The sequence below is a fragment of the Indicator indicator genome, chromosome 7, assembly GCF_027791375.1.
Source record: "Indicator indicator isolate 239-I01 chromosome 7, UM_Iind_1.1, whole genome shotgun sequence".
NCBI lineage: Eukaryota > Metazoa > Chordata > Aves > Piciformes > Indicatoridae > Indicator > Indicator indicator.
In genome coordinates this window covers 5,376,703-5,400,117 of record NC_072016.1, presented here as the reverse complement: position 1 = coordinate 5,400,117, position 23,415 = coordinate 5,376,703, and the positions used below count along the sequence as shown (strand labels likewise).

The window sequence follows — 23,415 nt, the reverse complement described above, 5'->3', positions numbered from 1 at the left end:
TTCCTTCTCAGGTGCAGCAGTTGTTAATTGCAACTTCTACCTCATTTGGGACAGGCTTGTGACACAATATAATGTCTCTTTTTATACTGGATGCTTTAGTTAAATAGGGGATTGCTTAGTTCTGTTGTAGCTCTTTCTTTGAGTGACAGTTTTCCCGTGACTGAAGATATTCTTCTTCCTTCCTTTCAATTCCTTCAGCTTCTGAAATAACTTTTTTTGAGATCATAGAATTGTTAGGGTTGGAGGGACTCAAGGATCATCTAGTACCAACCCCCCTGCCATGGGCAGGGACACCTCACGCTAGATCAGGTTTCCCAGAGCCACAACCAGCATGGACTTAAAAACCTCCAGGGATGAGGCTTCCACCACCTCCCTGGGCAACCTGTTCCAGTGTCTCACCACCCTCATGGTGTAAAACTTCTAACATCCAATATCAATCTACCACTTCTAGTTTTGCTCCATTCCTTCTAGTCCTATCACTACCTGACACCCTAAAAAGTCCCTCCCCAGCTTTCTTGTAGCCTCCTTTGGATACTGGAAGGCCACAATAAGGTCTCCTCGGAGCCTTCTCCTCTCCAGACTGAACAGCCCCAACTCTTTCAGTCTCTCCTCATAGGAGAGGTGCTCCAGCCCTCTGATCATCCTGGTGGCCCTTCTCTGGACACCTTCCAGCATATCCATATCCCTCTTGTAATAGAGGCTCCAGAACTGGACACAGTGTTCCGAGTGGGGTCTCACCAGAGCGGAGTAGAGGGGCAGAATCACCTCCCTCGACCTACTGCTTATGCTTCTCTTGATGGAGCCCAGGCTCTGGTTGGCTTTCTGGGCTGCAAGTGCACATTGACAGCTCCTGTTGAGCTTCTCATCCACCATCACTCCCAAGTCCCTTTCTTCAGGGCTGTTCTCAAGCCAGTCACTGCCCAACCTATATCAGTGCTTGGGATTGCCCCGACCCAGATGTAGGACCTTGCATTTGGTCTTGTTGAACTTCATGAGGTTGTAATGGGCCCACCTCTCCAGCCTGTCCAGGTCCCTCTGGATGGATCCCTTCCCTCCAGCCTGTCTGCTGCACCTCACAGCTTGGTGTCATCTGCAAACTTGTTGAGGGTGCACTCAATGCCACTGTCCATGTCACCAACAAAGATGTTGAACAAGACTGGTCCCAGGACTGATTCTTGAGGGACTCTGCTTGTCACTGGCCTCCACTGGGACATGGAGCCATTGACAGCCACTCTTTGGGTGTGGCCATCAAGCCAGTTCTTTATCCACTGAATGGTCCATCCATCAAACCCAGACATTATCAGCTTGGAGACCAGGATGTGGTGTGGGACAGTGTCGATGTGGTGGCTGGTACTTTGCTTCAAATGTGGAAGTACATGTAATATATTTGTCATATTCTTTATTAATTTAAAACTCCTATTTGTGTTTTTGACAATAGGCTTACTCTTGGCAGAGTTCTTGTTAAATTGTCTATGGAAAGACTGTTTCTGTTTCGACAGCAGTTTGCCTGTTTTCTACCAGATGATAAATAGCCTTTCAGAATTTCGGAAACCTCACTAAATATCTTGTGTTGGAAAAGGCAGCCTAGAAGACTGAATATCTTCAATTTTTGTCAGTTGATGTCAGTAAAATCCAATCACCTGGCTCACTTCTCTGCTGTGATTAGATACGTTTTTCAGTTATCCCTGAAGCTTTTTATTTCACTTTTTTCTGTTTGTCTTGGGAGCAAATAGCAATATGACATGGCATTCTCAAGAAATGAATATGTGCTCTGCATTCTTTTATGACTTGGTAATGTGGTGCATGCTAGATAGCATTAACTAATCTGTTGGGAAGATTTAAAATAAATAAAAAAAACCCTACCAGTTTTTAATTCTATTACATGTATTACTCACAAAAGTTTATGTTTTCTTTTCTTCTTTTTCTTCTATTTCAATGGATACTTTGAAATTTTTTCTTTTTTTATGAGCCAACAGCAATTATTTAATCATGGAAGAAGTACCTATGATTGCTTTCTTATGGCTGCATTAACTGACTAAAATTCCATGCCAGTTACAAACAATAGTTACTCCAGAACTCTGAGTAAATTTTGTGTTCCTCGGAGTCAGGAAGCCTGCTTCCAACTCTGTTGATCCAGTTTTTCTCTTTATGTTTGAATCCTTATCAAACCTCTTTCTTTGCACAGGAATACTTCTACTTTTAAAGTGGTATCTTTCTGTTATTACTGGCAAAACTTAATTCTTCACCTTACTGCAGAACACTCTTTCTGTGAAGGGAGAGGTTCCTCACAGCAGTTAGTGCCATGTGTGTTACTAGACCTCTAAGGTGAGTCTTTTAGAAAATGAAAACTCATCTCCTGACTGTCCTACTACAACTACACTTGGCCAAAGGCCAGCCTTCAGCTCACCAGCTTTTTTCCAGTTCTTTCTTCCTTTGGTATGAGCAAGTAATGCTATGAATGCTCTCACATCTACAGGGAGCAGTCTGTGTTATCATCAGGGATTTGTAGTAACAGTTTATTTTGAGTTTCAACCCAACCCTTTGCTGTAAGTCATCAAAGGAGGTTTCAAATCTTTTTTGGATTTCATCAGACACGTACTGCCTGCCATTATGTTCATGGAAAATCTTTGACCCACATACTTCAAGGTCCTTCATCTCTCCTTGTGTCCAAGGAATTGCCTGTGTTTCTGGAACCGCTTTGCACAATTTTGCAGTGCAGTTGCCAGTGATCTGGATGTTTGGTTGGGTGTATCACAGCAATGCTAATTCCTGTAACAGTCACAGATTTCTCTCAGCCCAGCCTTTCCTTTTCCTGCATCTTTGACTGCAGAGCTAAGGAAGCAAGATTAAGGTGGCTCTGCTATTAAGGATTTAAGGCATGAAGCACCACCTATGAGTAGTGTCAGGGTATTAAGCCATGTTGTATTTTTTCTTGCACAGCTTTTCCAATTTTATTGCCCTCAGATGTTAGACATAGTGCTTTATAGCATGGACCAAAGCCACTCGGGAGACCCCTTTGACTGTGAGCCTGTGGTGGAGAGTTGAAGGCTTACTGCTCGCAGTCACTTCCAGTGTGGATGTTCCTAGAGATAATCAGCATTTGAAGTGACTGACTGGAGTTCTGATACTGGAATAGAGGAAAGAGTAGATGGTTATCTGTCCAGGCAGGGCCTGTCCTTCTGCTTAATGTCAATACTTCTTGTTAACATACATGATGTTTGTGATCCTGTCTGCAGCACAGATCTTGTATGTAAGTCTGGATGAACACCCTTTCAGCTCACTTGCCTGTAAAACCATAATTACACTTGTCTTTTGTCAGATAGAAAAAGATACCTTAACACTTACTGTTGGAATACTGTCAGATAAAACTACTGTCATCAGCTGCTGGCTTGTCATTTCCCTTATTTTACTTTTTTTTTTTTTTTTTCAGAATTAATTCTTGTCCTAATAACTGCTCAGAACATGGGAAGTGTACAACCAGTGTGTCCATACCAAACCAGGTGTACTGTGAGTGTGACAAGTATTGGAAAGGAGAAGCCTGTGATATTCCATACTGCAAAGCCAACTGTGGCAGTCCAGATCATGGGTACTGTGATTTGACAGGGGAGAAGCTGTGTGTTTGCAACGACAGTTGGCAAGGTAAGGCTTTGTTTTGTAGAATCAAGATAACCCTTGTAAAACAAGCACCTTTAATACACGTGCCCCATTTGCATCTTTAATGAATAAACATAAATGAAAAAATAACTTATGGAGTAGATTTTCATGTGAACCTGTGTGTGTTTTAATTCCATCAAAGGCTCATAGCTATGTTATTTTCTGCCTGAAGAAACTGACCTGAACATTTTTATGGTGAGCAATCTTCCTGTTGTGTCATTAATTTGAAGGGGGAGGCAAAAAAAAAAAAAAAGGCAATAATTACTGAAGAGTTGTGAGCTAAGGTCTTCCATAGCCTAACTTCCTTCTTTATTAATTTCTTTAATGTCTAGATAGATTTGATTATATATATTTTTTTTCTGTTTCCTTTTCTAATTAATGTCACATCATCACAACATTTTTTCAGTGCTTCCTGAAATAACTATTCACTGTATGGTTTAGTTCTGTGTTAATTGCATAGCCTCTTAATGAAAAAGGAAGGTAAGCTGATTTGTTATGATAGTAGAAGAATATCTGTGTGGGGATGTACTGTGGAGTAATGGGTGTGCTCTAAGCATGTGCAGTAGTTTTACTCCCAGTGCCATAACTAATTGTTTCTTATTATGGATCAATTACTTAAGATCCTAAATGTTTAATTCACTTATTATGATTATGTTAGATATTTAGATTTTTTTCAAAAATCCTTTACCACTTCAAACAGAAGTCTCAATTGGCTTAGCTGGCTCTGATTTTAAGAGAAGAACGTCAGTTTCAAATAAATATTAAAGTACCTCCAGATTACTTAGCTGATATGCCCTCTTCCCATTACTTTCTGCCTCTACTTTCATTGCTGTTTCTTTTTACATGTCAAAGGAAATGACTTTTTTATTCCTATTAGCTGTCACACCTATTAGACCAAAGACACCATGAGATTTAATACATTTATCTTCTCAATAATTAATGAAGTTGTTCATTAAAAGGCAGGCAGTGCGCTCACAGAGAGGAAGTAGGTTAGAGATACGGCCATTGAATGGAAGCAGTGCAGGCTTGTTACTGAGAACCTTCCATGATTGTAGTGCACAGAAAAAGATCCTGAAAGCTTAATCTCTGAAGTTCTGATCAAAACGTGAAGCAAGTGTGCTAGGCTTACTTGTGCGTTGATTCCTTACAGTTTCAGATGACTGTGTACAAAATGAGGGAAAGCCACAAGTCTTTGGAAAGGCTTTTTAGATTATACCTTAATTTACAGTGCTGTACTCTTCATTAGAAGTTTTGAGCACACACACACACACACAAAGTCCGTCTATCACTTCTAGTCCCTTCTTTTCAGCTAGCATTTCTGTGCAGCATAGCTTCCTTTTCTTTCCTGCAGTGAGTAGGGTTATGCAGAGATAATTTGCTTCATTGCTCCTTGGATTTTCACTGAACCTACACACATTTCAATTTTAGTTGGGTTTTTTTTTTTAACTTAATTTTGTTTAATTTAATGACAGATGAGCTGGCCTGGATGCATAATTGTTTTCCCTTGTTAAATACAAAACAATATCAAACATTCCTTAATCTCTCTGTGAGATGACTTGCTGTTTTGTTCTATTTATTTATTTATCTGCTTCTATGTACTCTATAGTTTCTAAACCAACACTATCTTCTATGTAGCTAATTTGCCATACTGGATTCTTAACCGTTTCTACCTGTCTTACTACTTTTGCTGTCTGCTGAGTTTGTCTCTGGTAATACAAATCCAGGCTAAAATAGAGTCTGGCTTTCTGTGTTTTCAAAGATAATTTTATGTTTTGGAGTTTTCACATTTTTTTTTTTTTGAGTATGTTTAGTCTCTGTATTGAAAAACAAACAAACAACCCCCCTAAAAAAACCTCTATGGACTACATTGATTGAGATGTACAAAAAATGAAATCCATGGTTCAGAACACAGAAAAGGCATTTCATATTTCTCCCTGCATGAGGTTTTTTTTCTTTTTACAATGGTGACATCTTGTGGATGCTGTGGAAGGAGCATCCCAAAAGAAAACCTTTAAACCAAGTATTTTGAGTAAAGAGGACACTGTATTTTTTTTTTTTTAGGATAGAACAGCTCTTTTGAGTAAAAAGAGTCTTCATTATTACATACTTCTTCCATAAAATTTATCTTGTAGATATTTGCTGCTAGTTGCATAGGTATGGAGTAAAACCATTACAATAAAAACTTTGACTTGGAAAGTAAATAGATGATGATGATGATTATTATAACAAAGTACATTTACTAAAAATTTATTTAATTTTTACTTTCCTTTTGTTAAAAATGAAAACATTATTTTTGATAATGCTAATAATGTTAAATGTTTTGGAGATGGTTGGTCTCAGAATTCCATGCAAGGTGAAAATTTAGTATTTACTTGAAATCTAGTTAACTTAAAATGTTCAGGCAACATGAAGGAGGCTGAAATTTTCCTGGAGTGATTCCTTTTCTGTATTACGCTCTCCAAATTCTGGGAAATCTGTCTTAATATTCTGAAGCAGCATCTGTCCATGCCTGCTGACACAGCCTGTCAATGTACCCCAGGGAGGTAAAAGAGATGCCTTAAAACTATTGGTTTGCTCTCTTTTTCTTTGCTAGGTATAAGCAAAAATGAAAGGGGACTGAGTTGAGATAAAAGTGGTGGCTCATGCACTATTTGACCAGTTTGAGAAGTTGAAATAGATAATTTATAGAGAAGTGTTACCTTTTGCTAAGTATGTGCCTGCAGCCAGCAAATTCTCTGTGATACCAGGGAGAGAGTGTCTTGGATTGTCTTGGGCTGCAAACAAGGAGAGGAGATTTCAGAGCAGTTAGCTTCTGAAATGGGTTTAAAAAGTCAGGATGACTGGAAGGATTGCAAACAGTTCCACCCTTTTAAGAGTGAAGCAAACCATCATTGGCCAGGCTGAAAATGTGTGTTATATCCTTTTAAAAAGTAATGCTTCAGGCCTTATTGAGAGATGTGTTTCTTCAAGGAGCTTAATTTCATTCCATGTGAAGTAAACAAATAGCTTGCCACATACTAAATAATTTAAAACATGTTTTGCAGTAGGAATTAAAACTATAGTTACCTATAAAATCTGAAGTTGCCAAGTGTTTACAAGGAGAATTTTTCAGTGGACAGTTTTTGTCTGATGTTAAATGACAATTTAACAAAATATCTCAATTATTATATGTAATTTGTTGGCATAAAATTTTCAGATAAGACAGAATGATTCACTGTGTAGCAAATAAAGGAAGATAGTCTCTTTTTGAAGAGCTAGAAATCATCCAGTTCAAAGTCATAAACCAGAAAATTGCCTTAATATCACTTAACATAAAGTGTCTGGCAACAAAGACTGCAGGTTGTGTCAGCAAAAGGAAGGTTGTCCTATCAAGCAGTGGTTGTTAGAAGACTTGCAGATCGCTGTAGATAGTAATTATCACATGAGGGATTTGCAGTAGGCAAGGACCCTTTCTTTGTGGTAGGCATTTGAAAGATAATCATGGAGTATAGCAGCCAGTTTGTGGATCAGCACTTTAGGAGGGATGTAAATACCAGCAAGAGCTGAAGTCATGCCACAAAACTGATGTGCTTGCTAGGAAACAATCTTTTGATGGGGAGATTAAGGAGTTTGTGGTGACTAATGCTCAGTGGGAGTCCTTGCTTGAGAGCTCCTACAGGCAAATATACTTTCCTGCCTTGTTCAGTGTGATGTTCTTGTGCTGGAACCTTTTGTACTGAGTGCAGACAGGAAAAGAAAGAGTTGAAAATTACTGAATTTAAGAGAGACTTTATTAGTAGGTTGATCATTGAACATCAGTACTGCAAGCAAAAAGGGGAGAGTTTGTGCTTAATTGCTGAGAGGCCTGAAATGTCAGATTTTGGCCTTTCATGCCTTGATGTTCCTGAAGTGAAAGCATACAAACAGGTATTTTCAAAGGGGAGGACATATGATATAAAATATGCTTTGGACAAAACTGATTTTGGAAGGTAAATTAGAAGCAGGTGTCCTAACTATTCTGGCCTGTGATAATGCCCTCTTTGTCCTTATTTCACTTTTTAGCCTTTTTTTTTTTTTCCCTTCCCCTGATGAAGTGTCAATTCAGCCAGAAGAAACTGCAGTGTTACAGTATGGGAGATGTCCTGTTGTAGATATGTGCATTCATACTATACATACAGATAAAAACCCAAACCCAAGAAGTCTGTTCCTGCCCTCATTTTAAGTTAGAATCCAATTGCTGAATTCTGTGTTTGGAAATTTCACTATGTCTATCAAAGAAATCACAGAACATTAGAGATTGGAGGGGACCTGCAGAGATCATCGAGTCCAACCCCCCTGCCAAAGCAGGGTCACCTAGGGTAGACTGCACAGGAATGCATCCAGGCAAGTTTTGAAGTCTATAGAGAAGAAGGAGACTCTACAGCTTCTCTGGGCAGCCTGCTTCAGTGCTCTGTCACCCTCACTGTAAAGAAGTTTCTCCTTGTGTTGAGGTGAAACCTTCTATTTTCAAGTTTGTGACCGATGAGAGTTGTCTAAGGAAATTTTGCATATGCAGAGCTCATAGGATAGAATTGGTATAACATGAGTGGTTTTTTTCATATATACTAGAAATGTATTCTTCAGCTTTATGTTTCAGATAGAATTTAGTAATCTGTAAAATCATCAGAAAAATCCTTGGAGGACTTGGTGCAGTTTGTAAACAAAGTGCAGCTATAATAATCAGTGTCTGAAAATTCTGTGTGAGGCAAATACCTCAGCTGCAAAAGAGAGGATGTCACAGGTAAACGAAGAGCCAGGTTCAGCTTTAAATATTTATTGGATTCATTTGAATAGGTGGCTGGGTGCATTAAAGTGGTTGTTAGCACTCTGTATGTGCAGTTAGGCTGAGATTTGGGATGGGAGTTTTAATGAATTTTGAGTTTTAATTAATTTTGAATTTTAATGAAATTTGAGTTTTAATGAAAAATGTAATCAATATGAAGTCATGCAATCAATATGACCTTCTAAATATGTATTTAAAATGCATACACATAAATGTGGTAAGGTAGAATATGCAAACAATTGATTCAACTAAGGAACAAGTGCAATACCAAGTCCTGAACAGAAGAAGGAGATCAATAACACTGATCTCCCTGATAAAGGAAGACACTAAATTTAGTTATTAATTATAGCACCTTTATTTAAGAATAGAAAGAAAATGATTCAGGAAGCTCAAAACTTGTTGGCTTGATTGCAGCTGTGTCAAGTTGTAGACTGAAAGGGGAGGGAATAAAAAGCATGTAGTGTGAATGAACAGTGAAACAGTTGAAAGGTGGATTTACAAATTATTTTAACATGAACTATATTGATAAGAAAAGTGACAAGAAAATGCAATTTTTTTTTTAACCTCAGGATTTGATGATAAAAAATCATTGAAACTGAAGAAGTCAGGGAATACATAAGGAAGCACATCTTAATTGTGGAATGTGAGTGGGTGTGCTGAGCAGAAATTTAGGGTAGAAAAATAGAGAAAGATATCAGTATTACTTAATGAGTCATCTTGGAACTGATCTTGTTACATAATTTTTGTGATCTAGTCATAAGACTGCTAATGACGTGGTAATACAAAGGTGGGAATTTAAATATGAAGCAAGACCAGAATATCCTGAAGAAAACTAACAAAAAAAGAGGATAATGTGTGTGATGTAATTACTTCAGTAAAAATTGTGAATTTGTACATTTGGGGACTAAGAGCATTAAGCATTCCTTTTATAATCCTGGCTTGAAATGTGGAAGGTGACATGGGAGAAAACTTGCTTGTCTATCTCCGTTAGAATAGGGCCTAATTGATATTCTTAATTTTATATGCTATAGACTGTAAAGTGTCAAATGCACTAGGATGATCAGTCACAGAATCTACAAGAGGACATTAGTGCTGTATTACAGTTTTGTTACCACACTTTTATGAATACAAATTGGAACAGGCACACAGGGAGAACTATTAGGATGGTCAGGGCTATGGAAGACAGAGCCCTTGTACTCAGCTCTGGTGAGGCCACACCTTGAGTATTGTGTCCAGTTTTGGGCACCACAATACAGGAGAAGTGTGGAGGTGCTGGAGTGAGTCTAGAGGAGGGCAATGAAGCTGGGGAAGGGCCTGGAGAATAAATCTTATAATGAGTGTTTGGAGGAGCTGGGGATGGTTAGTTTGGAAAAGAGGAGGCTGAGGGGAGACCTCATTGCTCTCTACAACTGCCTGAAAGGAGGTTGTGGAGAGGCTGGTGCTGGTCTCATCTCACAGGTAATTAGATAGAACAAGAGGGAATGGCCTCAAGCTATGACTGGGTAGGTTTAGACTGGACATTAGGGAAAATTTGTTTCACAGAGTGGTCAGGCATTGGAATGAGCTGCCCAGGGAGGTGGTTGAGTCACCAACCCTGGATGTGTTTAAAGGTGGTTTGGATGTGGTGCTTGAGGATATGGTTTAGGGGTGAACCTTGTAGAGTAGGGTTCTGGGTTGGACTTGGTGATCCTGAGGGTCTTTTCCAACCTGAACATTTCTGTGTGATACTAATAGAGCCTGGTTTGTTTAAACCAGTGAAAGGAAGGCTGGGAGGGAGCAGTGTTGCTGTTTCTGTGGGATGTATAAAGAGATCAGCTCTTTAAGAAAAATTAGGGTAAACAGGCCATCAGTGCACCTAGTTTGAAAACTGGAAGGAGGCCTTTGACTATTACAGCTGTGAAGTTTTCTAAAAGTTGTTAGCAGAGATATTAGGGCTTGGTATCCTGCTAACATTAGCTTGGAGTCTCAAAATCTCTAATTCAGAGGGTCCTGTCTCCTACTGCTGGTATGAAAAAACCCTCTTTCTTTTGGAGAATAAGAAACTAAGTATTTTAATTTAATTATTTTTTTTTGTTTTAGTGTATTTTAATTTTAAATTAATTTAAATTAAATTTATTTGATTATATTTTATTTTTTAATATTACCAAAGAGTGTACTTGTGCTGAATCACAAAAGATTAGGAAAGCTTTACATGCAAGGTGCTTGCAGAAAAGACTGCTGTGGCATCAAGCCGCCTTCTTTTTTTTTTTTATCAGCTTAGCTCATCCTTAGAGGCCTGAAGTCAAACAGTTAAAGGGCACAGTGAGTGGCAGGCAGCAGTGGCAGACAGTGCAGCCCTTTTGGCTTCCTGCTCAGACTGACCCTGCAGATTCCCCAAGGCCAGATCACCCTTGGATGATCTGCTCCTCCTGGATGAGGAAAGAAAGGGGACTGAATAATAGCAACCAGATGGCATCTGAAGAACTGCATCAGCTTGTGTCTCTTAGGATTTCTGACTGTTTCATTCATGGAGGAGGCTGAGTCCTGGCACAGCTTGCTGCCATGCTGCTTTAGCTGGAGACCTGTCCAGTATTTCTTTGTCTACCGTTAGGTCTCACTTGGAGCAGGACTTTTTGCAGGAGGGGGGAAGAAATAATTACCTCCTGTATGTATGTATGCTGTGGGACTGTGCAGTGTAGGAATACATGAATACCTATACTATTAGAATGCCAGTCAGCCATTCTTGAATAATATTTATCTTTTAATTTACACAGCAGCTTTGTATTTTTATGTAGTTACTATCTCATCACTACTCTGTAAGAAAGGTAATTTACTGCTTGGTAAAACCTTCCAGTAGAATTTTTATTGAAAGTCTATTCAGATATATTCTCTTTACTCCAAAATATGTTTCATAATCTCAAATTCACTATCATATGACAATTTTATGGGGTACTTGAGAATACAAACACTGGGTTTATATTTGTAGTGGCTGAAAGACTGTTAAAGCAATAATTTTCAACCCAAATGATCAGGTATCAGACAAATACAAAATAAATAACAATAAATATTTTATTTTAATGCTTTGTTTAGATTGTATGAGAAAGAAGATCATGACACTTATATTCAACACATTGATACTTCAGTTATTTATTTATTTCTGGTTTTCTTCTGTGATCCCAAAGGAAAAGATCAGGGTTGAAGATAGTAGATGATATAATCTCATTAGGTGGAAATTGATCTTATGGCTTAAACTACTGGAGCAGATTGTTACTTTGGCAGTTCATGAAACTCCTCAATAAGAAGAAATTAGATTTTTCTCTTATTTTACGTGGGTAAATTGCTTTTTAAAGCTATAAAACTTGTTCCAACCTTTGAAGATAACTTAATTGACTCCCAATTCAGATTTATAGAGTTGTTTGCTGTTTTGAAAGCTTATTCCCTTCCCCACCCCCCCATGGATTGAGTGACACATTAGGAAGATAAGGAAAAAAAAATCAGTTTTTAAATAAATGAAGAAAAATCATATTTTAATAGAAAAGAATAAAACACATTTTTCATTATCTTTGTTCTCCAGCTGTTGTGCTCTCTGGTGCACAAAAGTCATGTATGTAGTGAATGTGATGTTTCTGGATAGAAAATGTATTTATGCTGAATAGTGGTAGTGTTTAGGGGTATATGTATTTAAGAAGGAAAATGTGTAAATGATATTTTTTAGTCCTATATTTACCTTGACTTTATAAGGCAATAGCCATATAAAAGCATTTGCTCTTTAAATGATGTTTCAGAAGTCGTCAGTATTGTTCTGTTGCTTTGGGTCTTTTCAACTTTATACTCATTTTTTCTGGTACCATTTAGTACTGTGATAACTCCATGAATGATTCACACTTTTCACCAAGAGGCAGTCCTGGCCACGCAGTCTTCCTTGTGTTGGCACAAGCACGTGTGTGTGTAGGTAAGGTGAAGCATATAAGAGAACACATCCAGATGAAAAGGTAGCCTGGCTAAAAATGAAGTTCTAACCTGGATGCATTAACCTGGATGCAGCCAGCTGTCTGGCTGGTGGTGCAGCTCTGTGAATGGTGCAGCTCAGTAGCAATGACAGCTGAAGTGAAGGGAGGCCAGGGGTGCCTTTTTCGGGGGCAGTGCCGACTGATGCTGTTTTAGTGCACGTGTGTGTCATGTATTGGGGTATTGATGTGTTCTTTGAAGAAAACTTGCTGCTTCCAAGCTCCTGAGTTTGGGTGTGTGTCCTCCCTTCATATCAGAACAAGACCAGGATGCACCTTTCCTGTTGTTTAGTGTAGACCAGCAATGAAGCATTTAGGCTGTAGAATCATGGAATACTAGGGGCTGGGAGGAACCTCTAGAGACCACTGAGTACAACCTGTCTGGGTCCAGGTGGGTTTTGAAGATCTCTAGAAAAGCAGACTCCACAACCTTTCTGGGCAGCCTGTTCCAGTGCTCTGTCACCCTCCCAGTAAAAAAGTCTTTTCTCTTGTTCAGATGGAATTTCCTTTGATTGATTTTTGCGTCCATTACTGAAAAGAGACCGGGTTCACCCTCCTGACAGCCTCCCTTCAAGTATTTGTAGACATTGATAAGATGCCCTCTCAACCTTCTCTCCTCTGGACTAAACAATCTCAGGTCTCTCAGTCTTTCCTCATAATAAAGATGCTCAAGTCCCCTCAGCTCCATTGCCCTCAGCTAAACTCTCTCTGGTAGTACCAAGAATGTTGTTTATGACATTCTTTCAATCCCTGACCTGGTTTACAGCATTGCTAAGAGTTTTGCATTGTTAACTCTCTCTACAAAGTTTTTTCTTATCCTTGTTTTAATGCAGTCCCTATTATCTAAATATGTTTTGGATTTGCTTTATGAATTCTTGCGGTTCCCAGTTAGAATGGAGAATCTCTAATCAGCTGGCGTGCGATACTTCGTGTGTTTCAGCCGTGGCATACCACTAGAGGGCACTATTGATCACTAAATGTCCGTGCAAGAAGGGGAGCTAGAAAAGACGTAAATGTGTTTTGACTCGAGGCACCGTCTTTATAATTCTAAAGTCTTCCCTGATCAAAGAATACTTAATCAATTGTTTATTTTTACGCACTTTTAGATTCAAATTGTTTCCTCCAGTGATTTAGCAAATCAGAATCTTGCTGAGATTACAATTCTATTACAGTATCTATTATTAATGCTTAAGAAATAATTTACTGAATTGTTCTTAGTCTCATTAGACCTCATTCGAATACAATTAATCTTTTCTGAGTAGAAAGTATAATGAACAATGGGAATTGAGTGTCTCCATCATTTAATGAGCAGAAGGTAATTTGAATTCCAGTGGACATGATTCTTCTATAGAGTACTAGGAAAAGTTGACAACTAGTTAGCTACAAATTAGATGCTTGCTTGCTGTGTATAAGAAGTAATTGTAACAAGTTGTCCCAAACCTGATCATACGCATAGGAGAAACATAATCTCTTGTCTACTGTTTCTTACTATATCTTATGGTTAATTACTTTAGCTGTCAGAGGCCTTCATGTTAGGAACAAGCTCTTTACCTTGAGGGTAGGGGAACACTGGAACAGGTTGCCCAGGGGGGTGGTTGAGGCCCTGTGCCTGGAGATATTCAAGGTGAGGCTCAACAGGGCTCTGGGCAACCTGATCTAGTTGAGAATGTCCCTGCTGACTGCAGAGGGGGTTGGACTGGATGAGCTTTGGAGGTCCCTTCCAACCCAGACCATTCTGTGATTCATTCTGTTGCTGCAACAGACAAGTTTAATAGTTTCCAGTAAGAAGGTTTGTGAAAATCTATGTCCCTTCATATTTTTTTGGATCACTCCATCCTGATTTCTTCAAACAACTGTGAGATTTTGGAAGACAACCCTTCTCTTTATGAAAGCTTATACTGATTTTTAGGAGTAGATGCAGTTCCCTATCTGGCGTCTAATTTTGTCTATTCTTATAGTTTCCTTTAGACATGGAAGCACAGCACATTGGTTTTCCAGATCACCTCAGAAACCTTTTAAACAAGTTGGTGTCACATGTAATATTTGGGAGGCAGACTAGTAGAGTTGGTTTGGGGCTGTTTTTATGTTGTGGGGTTTTTTTTTTTTTTGGTGTGGTTATTTATTTATTTATTTATTTATTTATTTTAGTGTGCTGTCACTGAGCTACCAAAGGTTATGCCCAGGTTGACTTGGACAGCTTTGGGTTTTAGTAATGTTTGGTTCAAAAGAAAGATTTATCCCAGTTAGGCCAAGAGTGACACAGTGTTGCTGATAATATCAGAACTGAATTACAGAAATAACTTAGCTATTGTACAACATCTGTGTGCCATCACTGGTGACAAAAATTTCAATTCCATGATTGATAATGCCTAAAATGGAACACACTGGTATCCTAAAAATTCAGTGTTCCCTGTGTAGATATAAAACCATTCAGCAATGATGTACAGTTACTGACAAGAGGCAAATAGTGCATGTGCTGGATTTCTGTCTTTCTTTTTGGTCTTTTTTTCTTTTTTTTTTTTTTTTTCCTTAGCAAAATTCTGAATGCATTAATGTTTTAAATAACAAGATTTTAAAGTTCTCCTAACATCTAGAACATAAACTAATGGTGAAGAGATCATTTTGGTTATCATTTTGGTTACAGAAGAAATGGAAAAAAAAAATTCTGCTGTTCATAATTTTAATAGCCCTAAAACTGAAAAAATGATATATTTTGCTGAATTTTCTTTATTTAACAATACTTGGCTAAAATACATTCCAAAATAATATATAGTTACAGCCTGGGTAGCCTTTGTAGAATTATCTATGAAATTTAAATATTGAAATAATTGTTTTTATAAAGCACTTTACAACATATTTTACTCCTGAAAGATGATGCAGTATGCCATAGGCAAAGGGCTAATTTTCATTCCTGATAATTAGTGTAATATAATCTATATTGTAACTGTATTCACTCTGGTGTTACTCACTTGGATATGAGATGGCTGTGGTTAGTTCGAATACTGTATGTTTTTTTTTCTCCAGGGGTAACACATGTTGTATATTGTGCTACACACTTTTAAGACCTACAGAGTACCTAAAACCATGCTGCATGACACCTTTCTTTCAATTTGTGACTCATACAGTATGTTCTTTTGAGAAGACTGCAGAAATCAATCATTTTTATGTGAGCTAACCTGACGCTTTCAATTTGACTGCCATCCCTTCTTGTCATTTGGTGGTGTTTTTTTTTTTTTTTCCTGAGCATCTGTTAAACATAAAAGTGTGCACTGTATTTTATCAGAATGAGCAATCCTGACATCTGTAATTAAGCCTCCCCTGTTTCTGCTTTATTAGTTTTAACCTTCCTGTCTAACAGATTGTACCAATTGTTTACAAAACAGGTCCGGATTGTTCCTTGAACGTCCCTTCCACTGAGTCTTACTGGATCCTACCAAATGTAAAGCCCTTCAGCCCTTCTGTGGGCCGGGCTTCCCATAAGGCAGTCCTGCATGGGAAATTCATGTGGGTGATTGGTGGATACACTTTTAACTACAGCTCCTTCCAAATGGTGTTGAAGTAAGTGATTCCTTCTTTGTTATACCCTTTCTGATGTGGCTGAGGGAAAGCAAATCTTACCAGGGAGGGGAGGTAGTCTTTGTCCTGCAATGTCACAAAAACCTTTATATGTGTACAGAATCACAGAAACTTTGAGGTTGGAAAAGACCCTCAGGATCACCAAGTCCAACCCAGAACCCTACTCTACAAGGTTCACCCCTAAACCATTTCCCCAAACACCACATCCAAACCACCTTTAAACACATCCAGGGTTGGTGACTCAAGCACCTCCCTGGGCAGATCATTCCAATGCCTGATCACTCCTTCGCTGAAATTTTTTTTTTCCTAATGTCCAGTCTAAACCTACCCAGTTGTAGCTTGAGGCCATTCCCTCTTGTTCTATCACTAATTACCTGTGAGAAGAGACCAGCACCAACCTCTCTACAACCTCCTTTCAGGTAGTTGTAGAGAGCAATGAGGTCTCCCCTCAGCCTCCTCTTTTGCAACCTAAGCAGCCCCAGCTCCTTCAGTCAGTCTTCATAAGATTTATTCTCCAGGCCCTATAGATTCTTTATTAATGGTCTTATTTTCTACTTGTAATTTTCTTATGCTTAAAAAACAAGTGAAAATATGTGTAACCTCAAACTACATGTGTTATAAATACATGATTTCTTCAATTCTGTGAAAACTGTTGTTTTTCTTCTCCCGATACGGGCTGCTGTTGGGTGACAAGTGAAGGCATGACCCCTGTTGCTGTATAGCAATGAGATTCCAGAAATGCAGAGAGCAGAGAATCTCAGAAGTTCTCTCCAGAAGTCCTTTATTGCTGTGCTGTAGAATCCCCAGCATTACAGAGTCTGAGTCCCACTTACAGAAGTCCTGGAAGCCCTTAACAGACAAAGAAGCTAACAGAAGTCCCAAGCATATCCCTCGCAGCATCCCTACACCAAAGCCTTAGTCAGATGAAGTAGGGAACTAACAGAAGCAGAAGTCTCTATCAGCCCTAACCAAAGCTGTTCCTAGCTAAGTCCCTAACCCAAGAGAGTAAGAGTGCCACTATTGCTCAGAGTGGCTGTCTTTTATACTCCTTATTATCCATCTCTTTACCAGTAAAACCCAACCACATATATAAGCTAAGATCTTTTCCCAATAAGAGGTGCCAGCATGTCAAGGAGGTGGCATCTGCAGCATGTTCCAATCAAAAGGTGCTAACATGAAGATGTTGTTCTTGGCACACATGGAATTGTTATTGTTTTGCTCTATGTAGAGTGCTAAGGAATTGGTCAGCTAAGGAATCGTGCACTCTGCACGTGTCCAGCAGCTGCCCTCAGCACAGTGGCTGCAACAGGTAACTATAGGAGACTTGTATGTAATGCATACACCTAGCCTGCTGGTGACAAGCCAGGAGGGTTAGGCAGGTCTTACATATGTCACTTGTTTCCTATTTGTGACAGTTAGTATGTATGTGTATTTCACCACCTGTTGAAAACAAACTTGAAACAACTCTAAATATTACCTAGCTCATTTGGATGGTAACTTGCATATGTATAGAGGCCCTAAATTTGGTAACTGCAAGTGTTAGCACATGTTTAGCAGCGTGCTGCTTTTTCCTGTTTTTGTCTACCTCTTATGTTCTTCCATGTGTTTGCAATAATCCAAACCAAATCCCATCATCTTTGGTGTTTTTTCTTTCCTACTTCTATCTTTAAAAAAAAAAATCTACTTTTTTTTCCCCTTCCTGTTGCCTGTTAATGCATTAATGCAAATTTAATGGAAATTAAAATCAATCTTATAGCCGAGAGGGTGCTCAACAATGCATCTTCAAAGCAGTGCAGAAGGTTGTGATATAAGCAGTTCAGTAAGGTGGGTTTCTTACGTAGGTAATAACAGTGAGCTTATCAACCTAGTTTCAAAACTTTCTTATAAGTCTGGTCATTTTTGTTGCAGTCCCATTTTTCTGAGGCTGTTGATAAGCCCCTGAAAGAGCTGCTTCTGTTTTGCTTGATGAATGTTTAGTGCACTATCACCAGTTAGTATGCTGTCACAACAGTTAAAGTGACTGAACAAGTCTGTCCAGCAGAACTTAGTCTGAACATACAAAAGCTTCCATTTCTCTGCAAGTAGAAAATGTTTACTTTTCTATTTCTTTTCTAGCTACAATTTGGAAAGCAATATATGGAACGTAGTACCTGTATCCAAAGGGCCACTCCAGAGATATGGACACACTCTTGCTTTATATCAGGTTTGGACTCTTCAGCATCCTACTTAATGAATTTCTTTGTGCATGCTGTTAGCAATCTTAAAATGATTCATCATGAACGTAGATTTTTTGAGGATAATTCAGTTTCTAGACCCCAAACATTTTGTGTTAGTGACTGCTTCAGTACTTGGATGTATTGCACAGTTTTTGGAAAGAAATAAATAATTGTGCAATAGATAGAAACCACTTATTAGCTTGACCATAAACCCTCAGAAGCTGAACTTGCCAGTGAAACAAGTGTAAAATCATTGGAATTGTGGTAACGGAAGGCAAGCTGGGATCCAAGGTAATGAATGCCTAGGGAAGAATGTAAGCAAAAATACTAAACACATATAGAAGCTGTTTCCTACTTATGTAACATTGTGCCACTGGCTCTACCTCTCCTAGTTCTGTTATCCCTTCTGAGATAAAAGGTATCACAGGAGTGTATTGGTACCTCAGAGATTGCTATCATAGAATTAAGAGTCTAATTTTGTCCTATTAATTCTTAATGGTGTTTTAGCTTTTGGAAAATCTGGTGTTAGCTTTGAACTTGTATTTTCACAGAAGTATTGCTTTATAACCTCAAGATCTCATTCTGGTCAATTAAAAATTCAGACTTAATTGGTTTTTTTATGCCTATGCATCGCTTCATGCTTATCCACATGAACATTTATCCACCCTTTCATTCATCCTTCTGTTGTGCATTCAGTACTGTTGGAACAACAATGTGCTCTTGTGGCCAAGAGAGCCAATGGGATTCTGGGATGTATCAAGAAAGGTGTGTCCAGCAGGTCTAGGGAAGTTCTTCTACCTCTCTTAGTCTGCCCTGCTGAGACCACACCTGGAATACTGTGTCCAGTTTTGGGCTCCCCAGTTCAAGAGAGACAGAGACCTGCTGGAGAGAATCCTGTGGAGAGTTACAAGGATGATTAGGGGACTTGAGCAACTCCCCTGTGTGGAGAGACTGAGAGCCCTGGGGCTGTTTAGTCTGGAGAAGAGAAGACTGAGAGGGGATCTGATCAATGTCTATCAATATCTGAGGGGTGGGTGTCAAGTGGAGGGGGCCAGGCTCTTTTTGGTGGTTCACAGTGATAAGCCAAGGAACAATGGGTTCAAACTTGAACAGAGAAGATTTCAGCTCAACATGAGGAGAAACTTCTTTCCAGTGAGGGTGCCAGAGCCCTGGAACAGGCTGCCCAGGGGGATTGTGGAGTCTCCTTCTCTGGAGACTTTCCAACCCCACCTGGATGCATTCCTGTGTGGACTACCCTAAGTGATGCTGCTCTGGCAGGGGGGTTGGACCTGATGATCTCTTGAGGTCCCTTCCAACCTGTGATATACTGTGATACTATGGGATTCTTCTGCAGTTCTTCCCTTTTGGCCATTGTCTCAACTATTTTGAATAACACAGTATTGTCAGAAAAATGTACTTTTCCCCCATTCCTCCCCATGCCAGATTGTTTTTCAGCATGTTGGAAGCTGATGACCTCTATTCATTTAAAAAGTGACCCTTTTTCCCTCCCTATGCCCCCAAATTTTTTCTTAGAGAATTATTTATACCTGTTCTTTCTGCTGTACTTGTCCCAAAGCCTCTTAGGTTTCTTTAAGGCACAAAGAACGTTATCAAGCATATTTTGGAAATTCCAGGTAACTGTCAACCTGACTTTGGATGTCTGCAGAAAAATCCAATGATTTGCAAGATAGAACTTCCATTTTCAGAAGTTGGACTTTTCATCAGTGTGTCTTATTTGTGTGTTCATTGAATTCTGTCCTTTCTGCCTGTTGCTTTACAGTTTTTCAGTACTGTACAGTATTTTTACGAGGGGATTTGCATATTACAGACAGGGATCAGCTGTTTTCTTTTTGATGCTGGTGACTTCTTGCTGATTGTTTTGTCAGTTGGTTTTGTGTCATGTTTCTTTTCTTCCTTTTCTTCCTTTTTTTTTTGTTTTGTTTGTTTTGTCTTTACTATAAAGTTCTGCTATTAATTTCTGCTATAGAAATACTTGCAAAGTCTACCATGAAGAACTCACATCGGAAAATTAACTTCATTTTATTGCTGTGGCTCAGGATTCTCAGAATACTCCTTCAGACTGTCTGTTTGCATTACAAATTATCTAGCTGGCTGTATTTCTCATGCCTCTGAAAAATGATGTGCTAGTACTTTCCATGTAATTTTTCTGGCAGCTCATTAAACTGTTTCATGGCTTGCCTTTATATATTTCTGTGTTTTAACCTGCTGGAGTTTTTGAACTTTTATTCTGAAGTACAATTTTCTTCTAACATTGTTCTTTTAACAGTCTCCATTATCCTTCTGTTAAGCTTTGCATATTGTGTTATTTTTAATGGGAATTACTATTTTTATTATTATTTTTTTTAATAGGAAGCATTCATGTGATCTGAGCATGTCCTTAAAATGTCTTTAAAGGCACTATCATTTTAGTTGTGCCTTCTAGGTTCTTTATAGGAATATTCTTCCTTTTATATAGTGCTCCTTTTCAGGTTAAGGAGAATTGTAGGTGTGGTTTTGTTTTGTTTTGTTTTCTTTCTTTCTTTCTTTCTTTCTTTCTTTCTTTCTTTCTTTCTTTCTTTCTTTCTTTCTTTCTCTCTTTCTTTCTTTCTTTCTTTCTTTCTTTCTTTCTTTCTTTCTTTCTTTCTTTCTTTCTTTCTTTCTTTCTTTCTTTCTTCCTTTCTTTCTTCTTTCTTTCTTTCTTTCTTTCTTTCTTTCTTTCTTTCTTTCTTTCTTTCTTTCTTTCTTTCTTTCTTTCTTTCTTTCTTTCTTTCTTCCTTTCTTTCTTTCTTTCTTTCTTCTTTCTTTCTTTCTTCCTTCTTCTTTCTTTCTTCTTTCTTTCTTCTTCTTTCTTTCTTTCTTTCTTTCCTTTCTTCTTCCTTTCTTCTTCTTTCTTTCTTCCTTCTTTCTTTCTTTCCTTTCTTTCTTTCTTTCTTTCTTTCTTCTTCCTTCTTTCTTTCTTTCCTTCTCTTTCTTTCTTTCTTTCTTTCTTCCTTTCTTCTTTCTTTCTTTCTTTCTTTCTTTCTTTCTTTCTTTCTTTCTTTCTTTCTTTCTTTCTTTCTTTCTTTCTTTCTTTCTTTCTTTCTTTCTTTCTTTCTTTCTTTCTTTCTTTCTTTCTTTCTTCTTTCTTTCTTTCTCTCTTTCTTTCTTTCTTTCTTTCTTTCTTTCTTTCTTTCTTTCTTTCTTTCTTTCTTTCTTTCTTTCTTTCTTTCTTTCTTTCTTTCTTTCTTTCTTTCTTTCTTTCTTTCTTTCTTTTTTTTTTTTCCACTGGCATCTGTTGCTGTTCTAAAGATGTTGAATCCATCCAAGGCATGGCTAATATTGTGGAGGGGGTTTTCAGTAGTAATGTGATCAAAATTGTGTTCATGCCCCCAGCATCAACTTAAAAAATTGTGTTTCTTTTGGTCAGTTGCCTTACTCATTGCAAACATATCTGTTCTTTGAAAGGGCAGATGTTTCTGACCACTATCTTTGGTCATTACAGTCCTTGTAGAATGTAGACCTTTTAGTTGAGAAACAGTCAAGTAATGCATCATTTAGCAGCTCAGAATGAAGGCTGTCACTTAACATTTTTATTTCTCAGTGCTAATATTTTCTTGAGGTATTCTAGACTAAAGGGCAACCATTTTAGACATACTTTACCAAGCAAATATCAAATATAGTAGGCTTGTGTTAATTCAGAGAACTGTTTGGATTTCAGTGAGGAAATGCAACTCTTATCTGTGGTTTTTGTTAAGATTAGCAAGTGTGTAGTGAAGAAGCTGTTGCTGTTGTCAAAGGCACGTGTTAATTAGTAATTAGAGTTTACTAGTAATGAACAGAGCACCACTCTTGTCAAATAATTAACTATGCTTGTACTAGTGATTGTGTCAAATGTTAAAAATTGTGTGGACCCAAAGAAGCTGATTATCTAAGTTGAAGAAATGTCAAGAGGAAAATGTATGTCCTTTTACAGAAAATTGTTAAATTGTTAGGATAAACTCTGATATCTTTCCTTTTAGATGCTCAATCTCTTGAAAAACAAACAAACAAACACAATTAAACAAAACAAAAACCAAACAATCAAAACCATCAGAAAAAATAGGTTAGTATGAAGAGTAGTAGAACATAACACCTAGAGATGGCAGCTTTGAGCTGTGTTTTGAGCTGTATACTAGTCATTGTGTAATGTTTCCTTTATAGTTAAGAGGAAAAAAATATCCACAGAGAAGAAATTAGATTAAGTTTTTGACTTGAGCTCCTGAGATTTCAAAGCCTAGTGCTAGACTGCAGCAAGAGCACAGAGCTAGTATTGCCTGATCATGGTGCAAGGTAAATTGAAGCTGTATAATTGACTCTGTGGAGAATGAAATAAGTTACTGTGCCCATTTCCCTCAGAAAACTTCTTTAGTTAAAATTGAAGTACTGTACTTCTTTATTCTGAAGGAAAAAAAGATCAGAAGACTCCCACTGATGTATGGTTATAACAAGTGACTAAGACTTTTTATGCATTTCTGGAGGAGAGAGTATAAAAGTGTTCTTGCTTTTAGACCAACTAAACTGTTAGATAGTACCTTCAGTGCCTCTTCAGACTGGTTATTGGAAAGGTGCTACCTACCTCTGTTAGCAATTGGTTCTCCTGTATCTAAAGATTGTATATAGTTTCCTGGCATCTTGATGCTGAAAAATGTCAACATACTTTCACATAATTCCTGTAAGAAACAGGACTATAAAGAAACTGGCTTCTGAGGTTTTTGAAATAGGTGCATACAGCTCTGCTAAACAGTGATTAGATAGGGGAGAATTTGAAAACTACCAGATATAAATTAGAAGTAAAAGTAAAAATTAGAAGTAGAAGTAGTCACTGCTAGGAGTTTACACAGTAGTGAGTTGCTTGTGTCACAGAATTTGCTCTCAAATGGAAAGATGACTGGACATTGAGATCTGTTTCCTTTGAGACCTGCAACAGGAATGAAACAAAACAGACAGGCTGACCAAGTAGCACTTGTAAAAATGTTTTACAGTATATGGGGCATTTTATACACAAATTTCGTTTGACTCATTTGAGTTTTATGGATGTTACTTCCCATTTTAAAGCTTTATTAAGGAAAGGTAATTATTGTTGTTTCCTTTTCCAATTTAATTGGTAGGGATGTTGAGTGTGTATATCTTCTGGTATTTTTTTAATTAGTCTAATCAAAAGCTA

The 23,415-nt window shown here is 38.0% G+C and overlaps 1 protein-coding gene across 1 annotated transcript in view; it reads left to right on the top strand.

The window, feature by feature from the left end:
• Nucleotides 1-23,415, top strand: part of ATRNL1 (attractin like 1) — a 538,433-nt gene that overhangs the window by 44,645 nt on the left and 470,373 nt on the right. Inside the window, exons 5-7 of the mRNA XM_054382173.1 lie at nucleotides 3,431-3,639; nucleotides 15,825-15,999; nucleotides 18,133-18,220. Of these exons, the coding sequence (XP_054238148.1) occupies nucleotides 3,431-3,639; nucleotides 15,825-15,999; nucleotides 18,133-18,220 (472 nt within the window). The remainder of the gene's footprint in view (nucleotides 1-3,430; nucleotides 3,640-15,824; nucleotides 16,000-18,132; nucleotides 18,221-23,415) is intronic.